Here is a 24405-nt window from a genome sequence, read left to right as displayed (position 1 = left end):
GACAATGAAGGGTGGACGGAAGGGGCTAGTAAGACAATCAGACAACAGACGGTGGATGGAAGGGGCTAGGAAGGCAATCAGACAATGAAGGGTGGACGGAAGGGGCTAGGAAGGCATTCAGAGAAAGGAGGGTGGACGGATGGGGCTAGAAGGCACACAGACAAAGGAGGGGGGATGGAAGGGGCTAGGGAGGCAATCAGACAAAAGAAGGTGGACGGAAGGGGCCAGGAAGAAAATCAGACAACGGAGGGTGGACAGAAGGAGCCAGGAAGACAATCAGATAATGGAGGGTGGACGAAGGGGGTAGGAAGGCAATCAGACAACGGAGGGTGGACGGAAGGGGCTAGGAAGGCAATCAGACAATGGAGGGTGGACGGAAGGGGACAACGGAGGGTGGACGGAAGGAGCTAGGAAGACAATCAGACAACGGAGGGTGGATGGAAGGGGTTAGGAAGGCAATCAGACAACGAAGGGTGGATAGAAGGGGCTAGGAAGACAATCAGACAAAGGAGGGTGGACGGAAGGGGCTAGGAAGACAATCAGACAACGGAGGGTGGATGGAAGGGGCTAGGAAGGCAATCAGACAACGGAGGGTGGATGGAAGGGGCTAGGAAGACAATCTGACATCGTAGGGTGGACGGAAGGGGCTAGGAAGACAATCAGACAACGGCGGGTGGACGGAAGGGGCTAGGAAGACAATCAGACAATGAAGGGTGATCGGAAGGGGCTAGGAAGGCAATCAGACAACGGAGGTTGGACGGAAGGGGCTAGAAAAGCAATCAGACAACGGAGGGTAGATGGAAGGGGCTAGGAAGACAATCAGACAACGGAGGGTGGACAGAAGGGACTATGAAGGCAATCAGACAACGAAGGGTGGACGGAAGGGGCCAGGAAGACAATCAGACAATGGAGGTTGGACAGAAGGGGCTAGGAAGGCAATCAGACAACAGTGGGTGGACGGCAGGGGCTAGGAAGACAATCAGACATCGTAGGGTGGACGGAAGGGGCTAGGAAGGCAATCAGACAAAGGAGGGTGGAAGGAAGGGGCTAGGAAGACAATCAGACATCGTAGGGTGGATGGAAGGGGCTTGGAAGGCAATCAGACCACGGAGGGTGGGCGGAAGGTTCTAGGAAGACAATCCGACAATGGAAGGTGCTAGGAAGGCATCAGACAACGGAGGGTGGATGGAAGGGGCTACAAAGACAATCAGACATCGTAGGGTGGACGGAAGGGGCTAGGAAGGCAATCAGACAAAGGAGGGTGGAAGGAAGGGGCTAGGAAGACAATCAGACATCGTAGGGTGGATGGAAGGGGCTTGGAAGGCAATCAGACCACGGAGGGTGGGCGGAAGGTTCTAGGAAGACAATCCGACAATGGAAGGTGCTAGGAAGGCAATCAGACTACGTAGGGTGGAGGGAAGGGACTAGGAAGACAATCAGACAATGGAGGGTGGACAGAATGGGCTAGGAAGGCAATCAGACAACAGAGGGTGGACGGAAGGGGCTAGGAAGGCAATCAGACAACGGAGGGTGGACGGAAGGGGCTAGGAAGGCAATCAGACAATGGAGGGTGGACAGAAGGGGCTAGGAAGACAATCATACAAAGGAGGTGGACGGAACGGGCTAGGAAGGCAATCAGACAACGGAGGGTGGATGGAAGGGGCTAGGAAGGCAATCAGACAATGAAGGGTGGACGGAAGGGGCTAGGAAGGCATTCAGAGAAAGGAGGGTGGACGGAAGGGGCTAGAAGGCACACAGACAAAGGAGGAGGGATGGAAGGGGCTAGGGAGGCAATCAGACAAAAGAGGGTGGACGGAAGGGGCCAGGAAGACAATCAGACAACGGAGGGTGGACAGAAGGAGCCAGGAAGACAATCAGATAATGGAGGGTGGACAGAAGGGCGTAGGAAGGCAATCAGACAACGGAGGGTGGACGGAAGGGGCCAGGAAAACAATCAGACAACAATGGGTGGACGGAAGGGCCAGAAAGACAATCAGACAACAGAGAGTGGGGGAAGAGGCCAGGATGGCAATCACACAATGGAGGGTGGACGAAGGGGGTAGGAAGGCAATCAGACAACGGTGGGTGGACGGCAGGGGCTAGGAAGACAATCAGACATCGTAGGGTGGACGGAAGGGGCTAGGAAGGCAATCAGACAAAGGAGGGTGGAAGGAAGGGGCTAGGAAGACAATCAGACATCGTAGGGTGGATGGAAGGGGCTTGGAAGGCAATCAGACCACGGAGGGTGGGCGGAAGGTTCTAGGAAGACAATCCGACAATGGAAGGTGCTAGGAAGGCATCAGACAACGGAGGGTGGATGGAAGGGGCTACAAAGACAATCAGACATCGTAGGGTGGACGGAAGGGGCTAGGAAGGCAATCAGACAAAGGAGGGTGGAAGGAAGGGGCTAGGAAGACAATCAGACATCGTAGGGTGGATGGAAGGGGCTTGGAAGGCAATCAGACCACGGAGGGTGGGCGGAAGGTTCTAGGAAGACAATCCGACAATGGAAGGTGCTAGGAAGGCAATCAGACTACGGAGGGTGGAGGGAAGGGACTAGGAAGACAATCAGACAATGGAGGGTGGACAGAATGGGCTAGGAAGGCAATCAGACAACAGAGGGTGGACGGAAGGGGCTAGGAAGGCAATCAGACAACGGAGGGTGGACGGAAGGGGCTAGGAAGGCAATCAGACAATGGAGGGTGGACAGAAGGGGCTAGGAAGACAATCATACAAAGGAGGTGGACGGAACGGGCTAGGAAGGCAATCAGACAACGGAGGGTGGATGGAAGGGGCTAGGAAGGCAATCAGACAATGAAGGGTGGACGGAAGGGGCTAGGAAGGCATTCAGAGAAAGGAGGGTGGACGGAAGGGGCTAGAAGGCACACAGACAAAGGAGGAGGGATGGAAGGGGCTAGGGAGGCAATCAGACAAAAGAGGGTGGACGGAAGGGGCCAGGAAGACAATCAGACAACGGAGGGTGGACAGAAGGAGCCAGGAAGACAATCAGATAATGGAGGGTGGACAGAAGGGCGTAGGAAGGCAATCAGACAACGGAGGGTGGACGGAAGGGGCCAGGAAAACAATCAGACAACAATGGGTGGACGGAAGGGGCCAGAAAGACAATCAGACAACAGAGAGTGGGGGAAGAGGCCAGGATGGCAATCACACAATGGAGGGTGGACGAAGGGGGTAGGAAGGCAATCAGACAACGGAGGGTGGACGGAAGGGGCTAGGAAGGCAATCAGACAACGGAGGGTGGATGGAATGGGCTAGGAAGGCAATCAGACAAAGGAGGGTGGGCGGAAGGGGCTAGGAAGACAATCAGACATTGTAGGGTGGATGGAAGGGGCTTGGAAGCCAATCAGACCACGGAGGGTGGGCGGAAGGGGCTAGGAAGACATTCAGACAACGGAGGGTGGACGGAAGGGGCTAGGAAGGCAATCAGACAACGGAGGGTGGATGAAGGGACTAGGAAGGCAATCAGACAACGGAGGGTGGACGGAAGGGGCTAGGAAGGCAATCAGACAATGGAGGGTGGACAGAAGGGGCTAGGAAGACAATCATACAAAGGAGGTGGACGGAACGGGCTAGGAAGGCAATCAGACAACGGAGGGTGGATGGAAGGGGCTAGGAAGGCAATCAGACAATGAAGGGTGGACGGAAGGAGCTAGGAAGGCATTCAGAGAAAGGAGGGTGGACGGAAGGGGCTAGAAGGCACACAGAAAAAGGAGGGTGGATGGAAGGGGCTAGGGAGGCAATCAGACAAAAGAGGGTGGACGGAAGGGGCCATGAAGACAATCAGACAACGGAGGGTGGACAGAAGGAGCCAGGAAGACAATCAGACAATGGAGGGTGGACAGAAGGGCGTAGGAAGGCAATCAGACAACGGAGGGTGGACCGAAAGGGCCAGAAAGACAATCAGACAACAATGGGTGGACGGAAGGGCCAGGAAGACAATCAGACAACGGAGAGTGGGGGAAGAGGCCAGGATGGCAATCAGACAATGGATGGTGGACGAAGCGGGTAGGAAGGCAATCAGACAATGGAGGGTGGACGGAAGGGACCAGGCAGAAAATCAAACAACAAAGGGTCAGTGGGTGCGACTGGAGCAGCAAGCTGACTATCGAGAGTGGGCGGTAGGGGATTGGGAAGTAAGCTGACAACAGAAGCAGTGCAGGATTGGAATAGGAAAGCAAGCTGATAATTAAGGGCCTTGTTTGGGGGCTGGAGCAACAAGCGGACAATGGAGGGTGGGTTGGGGCTGGGGCAACAAGCTGACAATGGAGGATGGGCGGGAGAAGCTCGGGAAGCAAGCTGGCAAGGGATGGCAGGCTGGATGGGCTAGGGAAACTCTCATGACATGGAGTACGGGCTGGGGGGCTAGAGGAATACGATGACAATGGAGGTAGACAGGAGGGGCTGTGAAAGCAAGCTGACAACAGAGGGTGGGTTGGAGGGATGGAGAAGCAAGCTGAGGATGGAGGGTGGGCGGGAAGAGATGGGAGAACAGGATAACTATGGAGGGTATGGGGAGTGCAGGGGAAGCAATCTGAAAATGGAGTGTGGAGTGGAGGGGCTGAGGAAGCATGCTGACAATGGAGGGTGGGCGGGAGGGGCAGAGGAAGCATGCTGACAATGGAGGGTGGGCTGGAAGGGCAGAGGAAGCAAGCTGACAATGGTGGGTGAAAGGTGCTGGGGAAGCAAGCTGACAATGAAGGGTGGGCAGGAGGGGCAGAGAAAGCATGCTGACAATGTAAATGTAAATGTATTGCGATTTATATAGCGCACGTATCACCCGAAGGCATCAAGGCGCTTGCCTTGGGAACCCGTCCTGGTATTCCCCTGTGAGATAACCCCAGTAGGGTATCCACAAGGTGAAAGCCAGGCATCCCACCGCGAGGGGCCGTAGTGGAGATTAAGCAAGCTATTGCCCAGAGTCGCAGAGTGTGAACCCATGAGTCGAGTAGGCACCGGAACGAGAATTATCGAGTCCGTGGAATTTTTGAGCCCAAGACCCGCCGAGGTGGGGAATTGAACCCTGATCCAGGGCCGATCTCAGCTTCCGGGTCTGCCGCCTCTAACCCCTGAGCCACACTTCTCCCAATGGAGGGTGGGCGGGAGGGGCTGAGGAAGCAAGCTGACAATGGTGGGTGAAAGGTGCTGGGGAAGAAAGCTGACAATGGAGGGTGGGTGGGAGGGGCAAAGAAAGCATGCTGACAATGGAGGGTGGGCGGGAGGGGCCGAGGAAGCATGCTGACAATGCAGAGTGGTTGGGAGGAGCTGGAGCAGCAAGCTGACAATGGAGGGTGGGTGTAATGGTTTGGGGCAGCATGCTGACAATGGAGGGTGGGCGGGAAGGGCAGAGGAAGCAAGCTGACAATGGTGGGTGAAAGGTGCTGGGGAAGCATGCTGACAATGGAGGGTGGGTGGGAGGGGCTGGGGCTGCAAGCTGACAATGGACGATGGGAAGCACTGAGGAAGAAAATGGACAATGAATGGTGGTTGGGAGGGGGTGAGGGAGCAAACGGACAAGGGGGTGGTGGGGAAGCAGGAACTGCAAGGGAAGGTGGGCAGGGAGGAAGTAATAATGGCAACCAAAGAAGGGCGAGAATGAGGAAAACGGAGGAGGAGAAGTACTCGAGGGAGACAGCTGGAAAACACACACAATCTTGTAGAGTGCTCAAACAAAAGGAAAAAAAGTAGTGCCTAAAAACGAGCAGTGGAAGGACAGAAATGATACCGCCTTACTCTAGGGCAGGGAAAAACAAAAGAAGAGGAAAAAAAGCCTACGAAAGCTGCTGAATACGAAGCAAGGAAACGAGTTTCAATGAAGCAGTGGATGGGTACTAAGCCAGCTGTAAGCTAACACAATGTCTCTCAGCAGGTGAGACCTATATACCCTGTGAAGGAACTTGAATAGTACTTGAATGCCTGGGTCTCCGTGGCTCTTTCCTCGCTGTCTCACTTTCTGTATGGCACATATTTGCCCCCTGGAGTATTGCTGGGTTATGTTGTAGCAGACCTCCTTGTTGTGATCATTCTGTCCTTATCTCTCAAGCTGTACTCTATCCCCTGGGGTTGTCAATCACCCCATCCTCTATACTACCTCCTGGATTCCCACTGAGCTGCTAAGACTAGACATGAAATTCAGCAATGACTAGAATCAGGCCGGGCCTATATATGCAGAGGTTCTGGTATCTGCTGGAGAAGTGTGGCTCACTGGTTAGAGCGGCAGACTCTGAAGCAGAGATCAGGCCCGGGACCAGGGTTCAAGTCCCGACGCGGCAGGGTCTTGAGCTCAATGTCCGTGGACTCGATAATTCTCGCCTCGGTGCCTACTCCGTTCATGGGTCCCACGCTGCAACTCTGGGCAATAGCTTGCTTAATCTCCACAACGGCCCCTACAACACTGGGATGCCTGGCTTCACCTTGGGGGTGCCCAGGAGGGGCATCTCACAGGGAGAGCCAGGAAGGGTTCCACAGCGTTATACAGCGCCGGAACGCCCCGTTGGGGCAGCTGTGCGCTTTACAAAATACACTACATGATACATGCTTTGTTCTAGTCATCAGGTATACAAACTGGACCTGGGTGTACATGGTTCCCACCCTACACAACAAAGGAAATGTCCCCTGCATGCATGGGATGGTAATGCTGTCATTCTACCTCGGTAGATTCCTGGTGTTGGACCTACATCCTGTCCACTTCCAAGTGATGTGCATTCTGCATTTGTCACTGTATCTCTGAACCTCTTTAAATTGAGACCAAACACCAAAGGACACCTGCATCAATTTAAAGTTTTTGCTCTGTCACAAGACTTTCAGTCCTTCGTCATCTTCTAAGTGTGACAATACCCTTCCCATGTGTGCCTTCCGTCGAAGTAACTGCAGGACTTTACATTCAGTCTGAAAAATGTATTTATTAAAAAACATTGATCACAAAAATCGTGCAGCAGTCCCCCTGGCAGCTGCCAGGAAGGGGAGCTCACAGAGGCTCAGCTACACACACATGATTGAGTTTTGCATCCTCTAAATTGCATGCATGAAAATGAGACCCGAAAAGCAGCAGACCTGAGTATGAGTGCTCTTCCATAGCATCTAAACACAAAACAAGCACCGCCACATTTGAAAATCAGGCTTCAGGTGGCAAGTACAACCCTGTCTCGATCCAAGGTGGGAAACCTTGGATCGAGTACATCCAAGGTATCCCCAGCAGGACCCTTTGTTCTGGCTCCGCCAAGAATTTGGTGGTACCGGCTTTTCGGAGGATCACATGGGAGGTAAAAGCTTCTTCAGGCCCACAGCCCTACTTTGGGACCGCATGCCGATGCAACTTAAACCAGTTCCCTCTCTTGCTACGTTCAGGAAGTCCTTGAAAACCTGGCTTTTTGTTCAAAAATAGGAGATCGGCATCACCTTCTTTTTCATCAACCAAAACCAAGACACCTCCAGGTATTCGTTCGCTCTCAATAAATCGATTAATTCATGCTCAATAAATCTATTCATTCATCCATGTCTGCAGGTTTATTCCCACTACATCTTGAATAGTGCATGGTCATATCCAATTCTTGTGGCTCCCAACCAATCCTTTGAAACTGACCTCGTTTTAGCCAGACACACCAAATCATATTTAAAATAGCATGATTGAAGTTATTGTGTAGCATGCCTATAACAAAAATAACTCTTAATTCATAATTTTTCTGGGTAGCCTGTCCTGTCTCCGGCCACCATAAATGCTCCTGTGTGATCTCTCCTTCCGCGCATTTCTAGGGGTGCGATCAACTTGACGGTCTAAGCCAGCTCTGCAAAGAACTGCTTTTTGAGTTTTCTATCTGTCAACAATTGATTTTTTTAGTTACTGTTCTCACGACTTAACCTACCTGGTCAAAGATCACACAGAATTGTAGGTAGGTGGAATTGTTCTCATCTCCACCAATTCCAACTGGAAAGTTTCCCAGGGGTCTTAGAAATCCACCCATCGTGGTTGCCTTTGGGAAGTCGCTTGCGGGGACTCTGTTAATCTGCTGGCACAGATAGCTTCTCAGGCTTTGGCCTTCTCTGCCTGAACCTTACATGGCCGCCACAGTGGTACCTCTGGACCTCTTCTGTACGGGTTGTTCTGCCTGGACTTCCAGCATGTCAATGTGTGCTGTCTTTATCATGCATTGGCTGCTCTGCTCTGCTCATTCTCTGGCTACACACATTGCCTTACAGTGACACCATCCTGTGCCCTCAGTGGTAGACAGAGAACAGCAGAGCAGGAAAGGCATGACAAAGAGAGAAGAGCACCACACAGCTCATCCCCATAGAATTAATAAAAACAGAACAGAACAACAAAAAATAGCTTGATAAAACAGGTAAATTGTTCACACAGTGGATGATCCAACCACATCCACATGAATCTGCAAACACAACACACACATACAGATGCCGCATAGAGACCCCACCAAATGAACCCACTAACACCAAAACACAGCTCTTGAACTATGCGGCTTCTAGGTGCTCCAGACATTTGTCACTCAGTGCTCATCTTCGCCTGCCACGGTACAGATTTCCAACCACTCGCCAACAAGAAGGCAAGATGGAGGAAGCAGAGTGGCTTCTACAGCAGACAAATGTTAGCAGCGTAGCTTCAAATATAGATTTCTAATCCTGGTGGAATTGCAATGTGCTTGTGAAATGGGGCTTCTGCTTCTCCAACGCATGCCTGAGCATGTGCAGGAAAGGCAGCAGCTTCGTCTCAGGTTTTCATTTCTTTTTAGTTTTATATAGCGCAAACTCGACCTGAAGGTATTGGAGCGCTTTACGTGAGCACCAGTTACATTACACAAGGACACATTCATTTTTGGTAGGCACTGGGAGATTAAGTGATTTGCCCAGAATCACAGGATGTTGAGCGTCATTGCCGAGACTCGAACCCGATTCCCCCAGCTTCGAGGTCGACTGCTCTAGCCATCAGCTAGCAGTTCTCTGCCTCTGGCCTCTCTGTGCGCTGACAGCTGTCACTGCCCTTAATATGCTATTTGTAAAATAGCATTGCATTATACAATAGCTGCCCTGTCCTTGTGAGAATGAAACAGGGCAACTCCAGAGTAGCCACGCTGCTGCACGTGCCCCAATACTACCCCAAAGGACAAATGCACAACATTTCTGTGTCAATGACTCTGTGACGACATGTTGCCTTCGTCTAGTCGAAGGCTAGGATGACAAGTATGAGACTTCAATCCTTAAAGAGGGAATTGTGATTCTACCTTTGATCAGCAGAGAAATAAATTGATGAAGTGGTGACAATTTCTGACCATCATCGAAGACCCAAAAACTTTTTGGGGAAACTGACATTAAATAGTTTTGTGGAAGATTCTGTCTTGGATTGAGTAGGAGGTGTCAATGTTGATATTTTATTGGGCACTAACACTGTAAAGATCCGCTATCGAGCTTTTCAACCTAAATCCTGTTGTGTACATTTTTCAGGTGATGTCTTTGGTGCATTGTATCTGTATTGTTTTACAAAGTGTAAATATAACTTTCTTTAAAAAAAAAAAAAAAGACACCAATCGTAGTAAGGGTAGAGTGACTGCAACAGTTCCAATGTATAGTTTACTCAGTTCAGGAGCAGAAGACAAACGCTAAAGGCAAGGCTGCCCTTGTCCGGAGGCGACTCAAAGGACCTCGGTTCTTGGAGACGGATGGACTGTTTCGTCAAGAGTGATGCCAAGAGAACGGGGTCTTGATTGACCATCTTACTTCTCTTTCCCTCGTTTATCAGAAGCTATATCTTCCATTTGTCCTTTATGTTTCCTCTCTACCTGGTGGTTTAGTACGCGATTGTCCAACATGGTACACAAGGGCCCGAACACATATATTACCTACCCTACACCCAACTTGCAATAAGTTTACGTAGTATTAATCTAAACTGAAGTAACTCTCTTGGTCATTAGTCATCTGGATTATCTTGCATGGCTCGGCCTCCTATTCACCACATTGGACAAACTTAGTCTAGAGAATTAACCCCAACATATGGCCTTATTTTCGATGTTCAGTTAAATAATTGTCACATTCCATCTATCCTTGGTGTGAACACCTCTTAATATTTCCAAGTGAGACTCCTTCCTTGGTACTAGCATGCAAAGATTCACACGTTTTTCAACTAACAGTTTTATTTCCCTTATTCCTAATTCAGCTCTTCTGGTTGGTCCCCCCAACATATTCTCTTGCGATCCTGGTGATTTCGATTCTGTCAATTTGTCTTTTGGCATCAACATACTTGATGGTCTAGCTACACAACCCCCACATTTCCATCTTTACTGCAAACAAATTCGCCATACCAATTCTGATCTCTGGACTGCGTTTGTGATGGAAACATCTAGTGATCTACTCAGCTATACGTTAGGTCAATATTGAATATGGAGTCTGCCCTGATGACACTTCACCAACATCTGTCAAAGGTTTACTTACAGATTTTCAAGATCGAGGTGGTTAAAATTTAGTGGACAACAACATTAGATTGTCGTGATGGAGTGCATAAGAGCGCGCATCTACTCCTGTTCATTCACTCTCTCTCACCTCCAGATTTAATGTATTACTCACAGTGATTCTGAAGCAGACAATAATGTGGGTGTTGACTTCAATAACCTATGCTTCTTTGCGTCCCATATCACAAGAGAGTGTGAAAATCATCTGTCACTTTCAGCTTCTTTCACCAGGGTTGCACTTACAGGCAACTGTGACTGCGGTCAAGTCTAAGCTAGGTAGCAACGCAACAATAGTGGTTAATATAGAATGTGGTGGTTTGAAAGATTAACAAAAGGAAATATATAAACAACATTTCTCCCTTGGTTGCATACTAGTTGAACATTTAAATATCCGTTGACCAGATACAAATGGTCAAAGGTCAAACAGGTTTATTGCATAATTAATTAAAATATTACAATTTTCACATGATTAATTATAATACAAAATGTAAATATGTTTACTAAAACTAAGTCTCCTCCTTTGTTACAAATGATTTCTAGTGAAAATTGCAGGGTCCAAGAAATTTTGTATACTGGGCAATATGTGTTGAGTAGAAAAAACAAGGATTAGTCCTACTTTGCACAAGTTAAAAAAACTAAACTCATCATTAGCCACCAATATCTAGTTCCAAGATGCAACTGAAACCAACTCAAATGTTTTTCACAGTAATTCAGTTTATGTCCAAAACTCCACATGTTACCAACTGGATTCAGAAGAAACTAAAAAAACGGTTTAGTGTAACTTTCACATCGATAGTATTTATTTTCAATTCTCTATCACTTGATTAAGAGAGTAAAGTGGCCAGGTTTCTTTATACGTTCACTAACTAGTGGTAGGTACTCTAGTATAGTAGGAAAATCATATCCTATTCTAGAAGACAGGGGGGCATATTACCAACAACTAGCGATAATTATCGCTATGTTGGTTTAGCGGCAATATTTTTATCGCCGAGCTGCGGCGATTTTTATCGCTTAGGAACCTTGCTATTATCAAGGTTTATCTCCTAAGCGATAAAAAATCGGCCGAAATGCATGAATATTGCTAAAAAGTCAGCGATATTCATGCATTACCGAGCTAATGCTCTTAGCCATGTTATCCACCTACCATTGGATAACATGGCTAAGAACAGCTCTGGGCAGGCGTTAGCTTTTGGAGATATTCGCGCTTAGCGCGAATATCTCCAAAAGTTGGTAATAGGAGATAGCGATGTTAGCGACTGTTTTCAGTCTCTAACATCTTGGCACGCCCACTTTGCATGTCATTAGTGATAAATATCACTGACATGCAAAGCGGGGCCCAAGATGGTCGCTATCTCCTACTAGCTGTCGCCAACTGGTGTTAGCAACAGCTAGGTAATAGGGAGATAATTTTATCTCCGCTTTCTTGGCTTTTAAAGCCAAAAAAGCGGAGATAAACCCCCTTGATAATATGCCCCAGGGTTCGGATCAAGAGTACTGTAGCTTCTGAAGGCGTGGGCATATATGATTTTTCCCATTACAGCAAAAGGCTTCCTCTGGTGGGAATTTGTGTGGCTTATTGAGGAGAGGTTTTGCATTCTGGGAAAAGTCATCCAGAGGAAGGAATTGATTTGTTCTAAGGGACCGGTGCATTGGTTTGTTAGTATGCCGTGTTTCTCTTGCAAGAGGCCTTATTTAGTTAGAGTGTGATCAGGTTGGTGAATACATGTTTCACTGGAAAAAGCATTTTCTTGCTAATTTTGAGTACGTTTGTGCGAGTGGTTCTGTAAATGGTGATATCATTTTTAAAAGCTTGCATGGTTTCATAGAAAATGGCAGAGGTTTTTAATATCTGGTTTTATGGTCAATTTTTTGATTCTATGAGGCATAGGTTGGCTTGTGGATCACAGTGTGTTTCGGCGAGAGGTGACTTATTTTATGTCAGATGTGGTTTTGTGGAATGAATGAATGATACATCTTATAAAGCGCACGAATACCCGGAGGCGTCTGGTGCTGCAAAGATCAAGAAGGAACAGTGGGAGGGCCAAAAACTGACGGATCATTGGTTAAATAACCATGTTTTCAGGTTCCTTCTAAAAGTCAGGATCTTGGGTGCTGGTTTCAATTCCAACTGCAAGCGATTCCAGAGCAGAGCTGTGCTTCTAAAGAAGCTCCTGCCACCCCATGCCGTCCGTTTGAAGGGGCAACCCTCAGCAAGTTAGCTGAGCTGGGACGAAAATTTCTGTTTGGGAAGTAGCGCACCAGCTTTGCCTTTAAGTAGAAGCTGTCTGAGGTGGTGTGGTTTATGCGAGGATTGACACGTGTTTTCTTTAAGACTGAGTGGGGCATATTGTCAAGGGATTTATCTCCGCTTTTTTGGCTTTAAAAGCCAAGAAAGCGGAGATAAAATGATCTCCCTATTACCTAGCTGTCGCTAACAAAAGTTAGCGACAGCTAGTAGGAGATAGCGACCATCTTGGGCCCCGCTTTGCATGTCAGAGAAATTTATCACTAATGACATGCAAAGTGGGCGTGCCATGATGTTAGCGACTGGAAACAGCCGCTAACATCGCTATCTCCTATTACCAACTTTTGGAGATATTCGCGCTAAGCGTTAATATCTCCAAAAGCTAACACCTGCCCTGAGCAGTTCTTAGCCATGTTATCCAATGAGAGGTGGATAACATGGCTAAGAGCATTCGCTCGGTAATGCATGAATTGCGCTGACTTTACAGCGATATTCATGCATTTCGGCCGATTTTTATCGTTTCAGAGATAAACCTTGCTAATAGCAAGGTTTATCTGCGATAAAAATCGTCGCAGCTAGGCGATAAATTTTTATCGCTAACCAAGCAATAGCGATAATTATCGCTATTGCTTGGTAATATGCCCCAATATTTTTGTGGGGACGTGATTCTGTTGCAGGAGATATGGGCTTGTTGATGATGGTGTACCTTAGGTAGGTTAGGTTTTGTGGAAGGTGATATTGTCTGGTGGGACAGGAGGGAGGTCATCTCGGAGAAGACATGGTTGGGGTAGATATCTGTGTCGGAGGTGATAAAAGGGAATTAACATAGAGGGTGGTGGTGAGGCTTTCACAGAGGTTGTGCAATCTCAGAGAAGTTTTTTGAGAGGCATTGTTTTGCTGGAGGGGGGTGTTTAGTAGTCTAGCGCAATGGAGGTATTCCTTTGTGGCCAATGTGATGGCCTAATGGACCAATCCCAGTACTTAGTTTTGACTGATGTTCCCTTCATCTGTTTAATTGAATTCAATAATTTCTAATTGCAGAGGGTACTCTTGTGAGGCTTGCCTCACTATTCCAGCATGTCTGACAAATGTATAATTTCTTTGGTTTCAATCCAGATCATTGCAATTTTGTGCATCACAAAATGCGTATGGGCGTATTCCCAGGTATTTCTAAAGGATGCGTTGCCTGGCTGGAGTTAAGGTGGCACCATGAAGGATCTAGGTGGTGTTAAGAATTCATGTTTACTAAATGGTGCTTTGAGCTCGTGATGATAGGGTGGTCCCAGCCTTTTTCTCTGAAATTCATTTCCCGCTGTCCTACTGACTATTGGACTTTCTGAAACACTCACGCTTCCTGTTCACAGGAAGGACTAGTTTAAGGTCTCTCCAGTGTTTACAAAAACTGTTTCTGAAGTGCAGGTTTCATTATTCGACCATTTTTTGCATAGAAATGGGCCCATTCTCATCGACACCAAGATGTGAAGGTTTGTAGGAAGCAAGATGAGCTGTGCATAATCCCAGCTTTAATGCAGGGGGGAGCGAACAAAAGCAATTCAAACCCATCTGCAAGTTTTTGTTGAGAAACGCAGTTTTGATGGTTGTCAAGCAGCAGATGTCTGTTGTTAGTCATTTTAAACCTGTAATAAACAATAGGATGGACACCTTCTGTCGCTCAGCATAAGCGTGGCTCTACGTCGCTCGAAGATCTGTACATCATATGTAACTATCAGCTCCAGGCAGCGCTGGCAAATCCCACAGAAAATGGGATCTGGGATTGTTTTCCAGATTAGAGGCGTCAGTAGTGGGTTACTTTGTACAGAGGACTTGATGAAGAGAGGATGCAAGGGATGCAGAAGAGCGTCAGCATGAAGCGTGTGTATTTATTAGCCCAACCCAAAATGGCTGCGTGTATGCTACAAAAACCCTTCATTGTGGAATTTCATTTCTGGGGACAATAAAGGGACCCCCACCAACATGATCTGATCATTGAATGATTTAAAACCCAGTCGACTGGCAGCAGAGGTACAGGCAAGGCACATTCAGGCAACGGATGTCCTGCGTCATGTCCAGATCCACAAAAGACGGGCTCCAAGTCCTGGCCTCAGATCTGCACCTCTAGGGTCTTCGGTTTAGCAGTCACGAAATAGAGTGCTGCCTTTGATGCCTCATTACTGGTCTGCTACAGTATGGAGGCCTCCCTTGCTCTGGTACCCATGCAAGAGACAGGATGTCCTATGGAAGCCCCTCCGCTGCTCTACCTTCGCGTGCTGTTAAGCTACAGGCAGGAGTGTAGGGCGTGAATACTTACGTTTCTTAAGTAAGCATTTATGTTCATCTTTTAGATGGAAGCAGACAACGCGCAGGCGCTGCTGAAAGTGTCCCGGTGTTTGGAAATTACACCGGGACGAGTTCATCAACGTATTCAGTGGGGATCACATTCTTGGCTGGGTGGACGGCGTTCACCCTGTGAAAAAAGTGGGTGGACACGCCCACCCGCGTGTATCCCGGGCTATTTCAAAATGAAGAGAATTCTGGCCAATGACCTCAGCCGGGGCCATCACAAGATAGAGTTCTCTGTGGTGAAGGACTCCACCATGGACCAATTACAAATTTACATAAAGTCAGAGTACTCTGGGAAGATGAACCAAGAATCTAGGCCCAGATGTAGGTAATAGCAAATTTCTGACTGGTAAATACCGAAATATTCAGTAAAAATACTGAATCGGTAAGATTCGGTGATTACCGATTCGGTAATTACCGAATCTGTATTTGCCATTGATTCCTATGGGCCTTGAAGCCCATAGGATTCCATAGCAAATACCGATTCGGTAATTACCGAATCGGTAAATTTACCGATTTTACAAGGGGGACAGGGTGTCTCTTTGACACCCTGTTTCACCCCTATTTCTGGCTTGTGTACCATGTGACACACAGATATGCCCTTAGGGCATGTCTGTGTGCCACATGGCACAGGTGTACATGCACAGATGCGCATGTACACTGGAATTCGTTATTTACCATGGAATAGTATTCCATGGTAAATAACGATTTGGTAAGGGCCTGTGGCACTGATTACAGTGCCACCTACATATGGATTTACAGAATCGGTATATTTACCGATTCGGTATTTTACCGATTCTGTAAATTTACCGAATCGGTAAATATACCGATTCTGTAAATATGAGGCCCCCTACATGTCAAATCCCAAATACCGGTCGGCTGTTACCGACTGGTATTTGGCGACCTACATCTGGCCCCAGATGTGATATCATCCCACGTTTTCCTGAACCTTTATAACTAAACGTGGTAAGGGGTCTAAGGTCACCCTACTAAGAGCTATCTTATTAGCACGGAAGGCCCTCAGCCCCCATGAGGTGGAATGAGTCATCACAGGCCCCCTTCTTGCATTGGGTGATGAATTACAACCAATGAGGGCTTCTCTTTCTGACCCTACTGAATTTGGTTATTATGGTGAGTGAATGGAGATAATTGGATAAAATTGACTATAGATGAAATGCTTTATTCCCATCAGCACTGGTAGAGTTAAAAAAAGAGAACATGTATGGGAATGATTCGACCCTGCTAGGAGGTCATAGCCAAGATGGGCCCAGCTTTAGTCAGTGTCTCGGTCAAGGATCCCATTCACAATCCCACTGCCCATGAGTCCACCGTGGACCATAATAGGAGATCGAACCATAATCTAATATTCTATCCAGAAGGTCGAAGGAACTATGCGTAAGCGTCCACCCTCGGCCAATGCGGGACAAACAAGCCCTAAAGTAATAATCACTTACTGACCTTCATAAGTTTGAAGGAGCTCTGCCGACGAGCACCCCAGTCGCTGTCACAGGAAGGCATGAGCTCTAGCCTAGGGCTTCAGAGTGAGTCGCTGCAGGATTGAGGGGCTAGTGCCTTGGACTTCGCTCAGAGTTCCTCACAGATATATATATTTATTAGGATCACTGATCTCACAGCTCTGCTGCAAGACCCAGAGAGGTGCAGCTCTGCTGTTCCTAGTGCGCTGCACCCTTCTACCTGGTTGTATTTTATGCAGCAGGTCAGATGTAACCAGTTGCTTCTGTTGCTCCTTCCTGCTCCTGTTCTGAATAGAATCATTTACTATATCCCAGGGCAAGAGAAAGGCACGTTACGTGCTCCTGAAGAAGGAAGCGTAAGATTCAAGTAAAGACCAGTCACTCACAAACCACATGCAATTAGCCATAAGAAAGGTAGCAGCATTAACACATTCTCAAGGAGGCAACTGGAAGAAATAACACAAGACAGCTGTGTGAGCCTGTTCCTTAAGGCAAAACAGTCCAGAACGACATTTCTGAACCAGTGACTTACAAGTGAAATATTGGCACTGCTGGGGAAATGCAGGTGGTCGACCTTTGTTCTCAAGCTTCCTTAAACCTCACCAGATGCTGCACAGTTGCAGAATATGATCTTTAATTCCTCGTGCCTCTTGCAACAATTGATGGGGAAGGGGCCACGCCCATCTGCTCCCTCCAGGACCCTCATGCCACAGCCTGCCATCCAATAGGACTTTGCTTGGCTGTTGCCCGCCCAAGGCTGGGGCCACAGTTTTGCACCTTATTGCCTCGCGTGATAGTCCACACACTGTGCCAATGCTGCCAGGCTGGCCCCAGCCATGGCCGCCCCTCTCCCGCGCAGGCCTCCCTCGCTGAGCGGCTCTCACTCGGCTGCTCGGCATGATGACAGCTCCTCTTATTCGCTCGACTAATGGGTTCTGTTCTTGCTCCCGACCACAGACACTTAAGGCAGCTGCAAAGAGCCCAGTAACAGGCCGTGCTCCGGCAGCGAGGCATCGCAGGCACTCCCAGCCGCGCCACTGTGGCCCTGTCGTCCCAGCACTGCCAATTAGATTAGAAAATGAAGGAAAGCAGAAATCCATTTTCTGCAAGACAGCGTCTCCCACCCCCGGCCCACAGCACGGGGCTGGCATTGGACTCCCGCGCATTATCAGCGCAGTGCTGCCCTCGGAGGGGGGAATCCCCGCAGCAAATGTGGGGCGGCCCTACACGGCGCCCTGGGGTGGGGCATTCCCTCCTTGTCAGGGCTCGAGTAGGGGTACCACGCAGGTGTACGGCGTCCCCCCACTTATTTTACCAGGAACTCGATTACTGGAGCAAATGGAGACACACATTCATTCTTTGGCCTCTCCGGGGGGTGATCTGAGCTCATTCAGAACGCTGCTCACGCGCTGGCTTACCTGATGCAATCGCATCAAAGGGGTGAGTGAGGGGAGGCAATGAGTCTGAATTGTGAACCACCTTTTGTGACGTCACTTCCTGTCGTGACGTCGGCGTCCCCCCACTTCGTCTGATGGTGCAAGCCACCTTTCGTGACGTCGCTTCCTGTTGTGACGTCAGCGTCTCCCTACTTCTTTTTTTAGGACTTGTGCCCTGCTCGTTTTTGATGGTCTGCGGGACACCTGCTCATCTAGGAATCGCTGCGTCGAACTGAAATTGTGTCCAAGGGCGCTCAGCCCATCAGAAGGCTGCTTCGATAGGACATACCAGGCCCTGTTGCTAGGTGTGCGCACGTTCACTCTTGTGCAAACACACCAGTGCTGCCAATGACAGAAGGGACGGCGTGGGGTAAAAACTTCTCCAATCGCTGGAAGGGATTGACATAGAAGTCTTCTAATAGTGAGTGGCACTGATAGGACTGGTGTGCAGGAAAAACTCTTCGAAGTCGATAGTGCTGAAACCAATCAATGGTCACAGACACACAGAAGGGACCCATGTGCCACAAAGAGTCCTACAAACCCTGGGGCAGATCTACAAGAAGCTGACGCAGCGCTGTGCCGCAAGTCATTTTTCTGTGCCGCGATGCGTTAGTTTCGAAGCACAGGGATGCAACATATTTGCAACAAAATGTTGCATCTCTGTGCTTCCCCCTGCGCTGGCGCACAAACTGCTGCCATGCGCCGGCGCAGGCACCCTTGCACCATTGTGTAAGGATGCCTGCGTCGTGGGGAGATTGTTTTTGTGCAGGAAGAGGCACCTTCCTGCAGAAAAATAATCAATTGAGGTGATTTTCTCTTCCAATGTGTGCTGTAGAATGCAGCACGCATTGAAAGAGGAAACAAACGAGGAGAAATTAAAACATTTCTCCTCGTTGCACCTCGCAACGCCCCTAGGGTGGCGTAGCATTCCAACACATTTCCAGAGTTATGATTTCTCGTCAATCTGGGAATGCACCAGTGGACATGTTAAATGTAAATTGATACTTGTATAGCGCACTACTCACCCGCAAGGGTCTCAAGGCGCTTGTACAAATACCGCTGTGGAACCCATCCTGGCTTTCCCTGTGAGGCATCCACTCCTGGGCACCCCCAAGGTGGAGGCCAGGTATCCTTAGCGTTGTGGAGGCCGTTGTGGAGATTAAGCAAGCTATTGCCCAGAGTTGCAGAGTGGGACTCCATGATTGGAATAGGCACAGAGGCGAGAATTATAAGGTCCGTGGAATTTTGATCTCTTTGGGTTTCAATTTAGAATTCACCCTTTTCAAAATCGAATTTAGTATTAGGGTCCTTTGACCCAAAAGTCTTCTTGAGTGAGAATGTTTGGATTCTCCTACATGCCAGTTTGGCATTACATCCTCACAAAGGGTACCACAAGGTGTCTCCAGGGCCAACCCTGGTGCTGCATTACCAAGGAGCAGTGGGGGCCTGCTACTATGGGATGACTGTGAATTTATCATCTTCCTACTTTCTCCCATGAAAACCTGCAAAAAAGGAAATAAACAGCAATGGACTGGGATGAGGCCCGCCTAATGACAGTGGCTGAGATTAATTTAAGCATTCCAGCCATCACTTTTTTGTACACTTTAGTGTGTGGCTCTAAGTGTGTCTGGTATGCCCAGATGTGGGTCCCGTGCTCACTGTGTCACTGGAACCAAGCTGTCTCTGGCTGATGAGCCTTAAGTAGGGTGAAAACAGTCCAGGTTCCGTGTATTCCGATTCAGGGAGGACCTGCCCTGGCAGTTCGGGTTGAACAGTTCCAAATGGAGGAGGGTCAAGACTATTTTGCATATTGCTGGGTACAAACTAACGATGGACTGGGATGCATCCCCAATAATTACCAGTGGGTAAGATTAATTCAAGCATTCCATCCGTCACTTTTTTGTAGGCAAAAGAAAGCCTGTTAAGCCAATAGTCCTATGAGACAGTCAACGTCACCTGTGAGTGCCAGCAACATTCAAAGTGGCTGTCCTGTTTTGATGCTGCTAAACCTCAGTTCACTGGTAACCCTGCTGATGAACCTTGACTACTTCCAAATCTTAGCATGCTATGAGTACCTTTAATGAACGATGGGTGAGTATCCAGACTGATGCCTCTACGAGGAAGTACAGTCTCCACGATCACAATGAGGAGGCGGCCCAGAGCATTACCACAGAGTCTGAATGGTGAACGTGTTGCATTGCAGCCTATCTCCGCCCTATCCGTGTGCCTTGTCCAGGAGTGCTGTGAGTCCTACAGTCGCACGCTTGAGACAGTGCCTCCAGGGCCTACTTCATGGATAGGCACTATCTATCATTCAAATTCCCTTGCCTCTCTTTGCCAAACAGAGCTGAGCTGAGACCTCAGACCATGAATCAAGATTAAGGTTGCATCCCTTAAGGGGAGTCTGGAATCTCTAACTAGAAAACTTGCACTTCAGAGAGTTAAGACATCATCTTCATATAAAAAATCCGGGCCTCGTTCACAAAGGTAGGCTTACCCTTCTTTGTAAGTTTGATATTGTTTGCTGTTCACAAAGGTGCTTTACTAGTAGTATCTTTACGACTGCGGAGCCTCCGCACATGAAAAGATACGACAGTCCTATCTTTTTATGTGCGGAGACTGCGCAGTCATAAAGATACTACTAGTAAAATACATTTGCGAAAAGGAACAATCTTAAACTTACACAGAAGTGTGAGTTTACCTATGTGAATCATGCATGACATTGTGCTTCATGTGAGCTTGTGCTGCTTGGTCTTGCACTGTATCTCAGTTACATACTAGCAACGCCTGCAAAGCCTCAGCCTTGCTTCAGATCACCAAAGGCCACCAATGGTGAGCCACGCCTGCTTCTTCCCATGAGCTGGAAGGGAGATGAGCTCATGCCTCGAGGGACTGTGAAGTTCTGGCTGACAACCCAGAGCCTTGCGTAAGGACGGGCTTCAGTTACTTGTACTGTGACGCAAGGGACCGTGTAGTCCCAGAAGAGAGTATTTTAGGGTCCTTGGGTAGATGACTGTTGCATTGTTGCCAATAACCCCTCCATTCTTGTGTGATGGACAGTTCTCTCAGTGCATTGACTGTTGTAATCACAGGCCCCTCCTTCATTTTAAAGAGGCCATCCAGTGAATGATGTCACAATAGATCTCACGCTTTCAGCTGAGATCATCAAACAAAGGATTATTCTAGAACGCCTATTGTTGGTGATTGTTAATGACGAAGACCTGGGAGAAGGGAGCTATTTTTTCCTCTACACTGGATGACCCCTTTAACTGATCGCACCCTTGTCTGAGGCCTGATGACCAATCATTAACTGAGTCAGAGGTGATGGTGATGGAGAGAAAAAGCTCAAGATGCCTCAGCGGGATCCTGGCCCCTTGTGCTATCTTAGCCTCTTTTAAGGTTTTCTTGAAAAGGTGCTTGGTTCTGGTTCAGGTGCAACCAGAAGGGTCGTTTTGTTGTAGTAATGTGTTTTCTGAATAGGTGAGACCAGGGAGATTAGTTAATTAACCCGGGAATCCTCTTGTATGACTGGAGCGGATAACCCTCAGTCGATACGAAATTCTGTGACCCGGGAAGACGAGACGTGGCCAACGCTGCGTTATCATAGAATTTTGCATCGACTGAGGATTATCCGCTCCAGTCATAAAAGGGGATTCCCGGGCTTACTGCACATAAACACCAGTCTTAAGAGCGACATTTACTCTGAGTCGCTTCGAGACCGTCTATCCACAACGTTTCTTCTGTTTGATTTTCAATCTGCACGTAGGACGCATACTAACTGGGATACTATTAAAGATACACGGGTTATGGATGCTCACGGGCCCCAACGGGACGGAATTATCACAGGTGGAGCGACCTATATTTTGTTCACTCTACATACCGAAGCCCTGAGGACTCGCGAACACTCTATTCCTAATGCGACGAAACACGTGTCGGCTGGTTGTGGAACCATTAAATCTTTGAAAATCATGGAAACTTAGTGTCAAGAATTTTGATTAATTTTGTTGTCTTTGGCCTTACAATATTGTGTTGTTCTTATAGAAAAACGAATGTAAATGATTTTGTAAGTGTGTGCATAAGGCATTTGTTATATTAGTATTCTGTGTGTCTGTTGAGACAGACATACTCTAGAGCAGTTAGAGGGTTTTCCCGCTCGCCAGTTGCACCACACATACTTCTTAAATCGTACACACTTTGCGTCTACTCTAGGCGGAGCGCCCAGTTACTTCTCTGAAAGCTAATTAACCCTGTTGTAGCCGAGCACGTACACCGCAACCAGCCCACCATCGTTCAACACACTGTTTGGCTTGTAGGGGACCTTGTCACTATAGGTGCTTTTTCTGGAGTGGCAGGACCACTTTTGAGAAACAGTAGTTTGGGGGGGGGAGGGGTAGTGAGGGGCAGGTTGCAAATTTTTGGATTCCACAATTGGATCTTTATAAGGAGGGTAAGAGAGCAAAAGGCTTTGCTTCTGGGTGACACAATTGTGGTACTCCTGCTTACAAATGGTGTGCGTAGTTTTCCATACAATGGTGCATATACCTGTGAGCTCTGACTGTTGTGGGAAGTGTGATCGCATATCAATGTGATTGAAAATCTATGTAAAAAAAAAGTTTTTTTGTGGAAATGGGAATATAGTAGTATGGCGGCGTGGCTTGCGAACGTACTGCAATATAATACCCTGTCATGGAGGTGGTTTACTCACCTGCACTCTTGCTTTTGTTTCCCCCAGGATGACACCGAACCCTACTTTATTGGAATATTTTGCTTTGAAGCCGGGATAAAGATCATCGCCTTGGGATTTGTGTTCCACAAAGGCTCCTACCTGCGCAATGGCTGGAATGTGATGGACTTCGTGGTGGTCCTCACCGGGTAGGTGCACTTTACCCATGACCGTCTCTTGAAGTGTTGCTGTTCTCTGGGCGATGGCTCTGTCCACCGCTGTGTGCCGGAGGCTCTGGGCGTATGAAGAATGGTTCTTCCTCTGATGCTGGTTCCATGGTGTGATTTGGCGCTATCACTGTTTCTCTTGTTGACTCTGCCTCATCCTGTTTCTCCTTCTCATTGTCATCTTCTGCTCTAGCGCAGTCTTCTCTCCTACATATGCTGCCCCCTCTTTTACTCCCTTCTGCTTGCTTCCCCATTCTCTCACGTTGACACTTTTCCTCTGTCCCTCTTTCACCTGTATCTCTTTTAGCTATTCCAATGCATTTCTCCCATATTCTTTCTATTATTCTCTCCCTCTTTCCTACCCAATTCTTTCTTTCAGGCTCTCTCTTCCCTCCTTTCTGCCCTTCCCCGTTGGTAACTGTTTGTTCATTTTTTTTAAGTAAATCTTTTTATTACGTTTTGGCCACCACATACATAATGAGCAGTTTAGCATAGACATGAGCCCCCAAGGGGCCACATAGCCATACGATCGTCGTGTAGCTAGTACAAAAGGCATATCATGTATATAGTTACAACTTTCAGATCTTATTCCATCACCTAACATCTAGGATATTTGACCATCTTAAGCAAACAATAAAGGGCCCGATTCACAGAACTAACTTAAGACGAAATTCTAAACTTACTACCATTTTGGTATTCACAGAAGGTACTTCCTCATTTTGGTATTCACAGAAGGCACTTACTCATTTTGGTATTCAAAGAAGTTAGGAGTCCTAACTTTAGGACTCCTAAATGCCTTCTGTGAATACCGAAAGTCGTAAAGTTAGGATTTTTCTCAGTTTAGGAGTAGTAAAGTTAGGAGTCCTAACTGTAGGACTCCTAAATGCCTTCTGCGAATACCGAAATGAGTAAGTGCCTTCTGTGAATAACAAAATGAGTAAGTGCCTTCTGTGAATACCAAAATGGTAGTAAGTTTAGGATTTTGTCTTAAGTTAGTTCTGTGAATCGGGCCCATAGTGACGGGAGGAAACTTGAATAAATCTCAGCTGCTGTCAATCACACTGCTCTGAATTCTAGACCATTGCCAGTCACCCAATGTGCCACTCTAGCCAGAGACCAGCCATATGCATAGCGGTCTTGTTTGTGCTCCAATTGGAACGGTACAAATCTCCAGACGAGGACAGAAACAAACCCATTCTGGTTTTGGCCTAGCAGGGTTCGCCAGTGAGGCATAACTTGAGTTCTGTGGCACAGTAGGCACGTTTATTCTTCTTCTGACCATATTTGTATCTTCTGATTCCATCTTTTCCTCATTTTTTTCTTTCCACCTCACGGTCTAGTTATTGTTCGGTACCCCTATAACGTAGCTCCATTCGTTCCGTCCCTGTAACTCTCTTTGATCTCACCTCAATTTGACTCTGTTCTTCCCCCTTTCTCTAGCTCTCCCTTTTTTCATGTCCTTTCTGTTGCTTTTCTATTACTTCTTTGTCTTTCACCCTTCTCTCTCTCTTTTCTTCTCTCTCACTTTTCCCTTCTAGTCTAGTCTT

The 24405-nt window shown here is 47.8% G+C and overlaps 1 protein-coding gene across 1 annotated transcript in view; it reads left to right on the top strand.

The window, feature by feature from the left end:
- CACNA1B (calcium voltage-gated channel subunit alpha1 B) overlaps positions 1–24405 on the top strand; it is a 1091759-nt gene that overhangs the window by 49758 nt on the left and 1017596 nt on the right. The window contains exon 3 of the mRNA XM_086921120.1: positions 22701–22840. Coding sequence (XP_086777246.1) covers positions 22701–22840 — 140 coding nt within the window. The remainder of the gene's footprint in view (positions 1–22700; positions 22841–24405) is intronic.

The sequence above is a fragment of the Lissotriton vulgaris genome, chromosome 5, assembly GCF_964263255.1.
Source record: "Lissotriton vulgaris chromosome 5, aLisVul1.2, whole genome shotgun sequence".
Taxonomy (NCBI): Eukaryota; Metazoa; Chordata; class Amphibia; order Caudata; family Salamandridae; genus Lissotriton; species Lissotriton vulgaris.
This window is presented reverse-complemented; position numbering and strand designations above follow the sequence as displayed.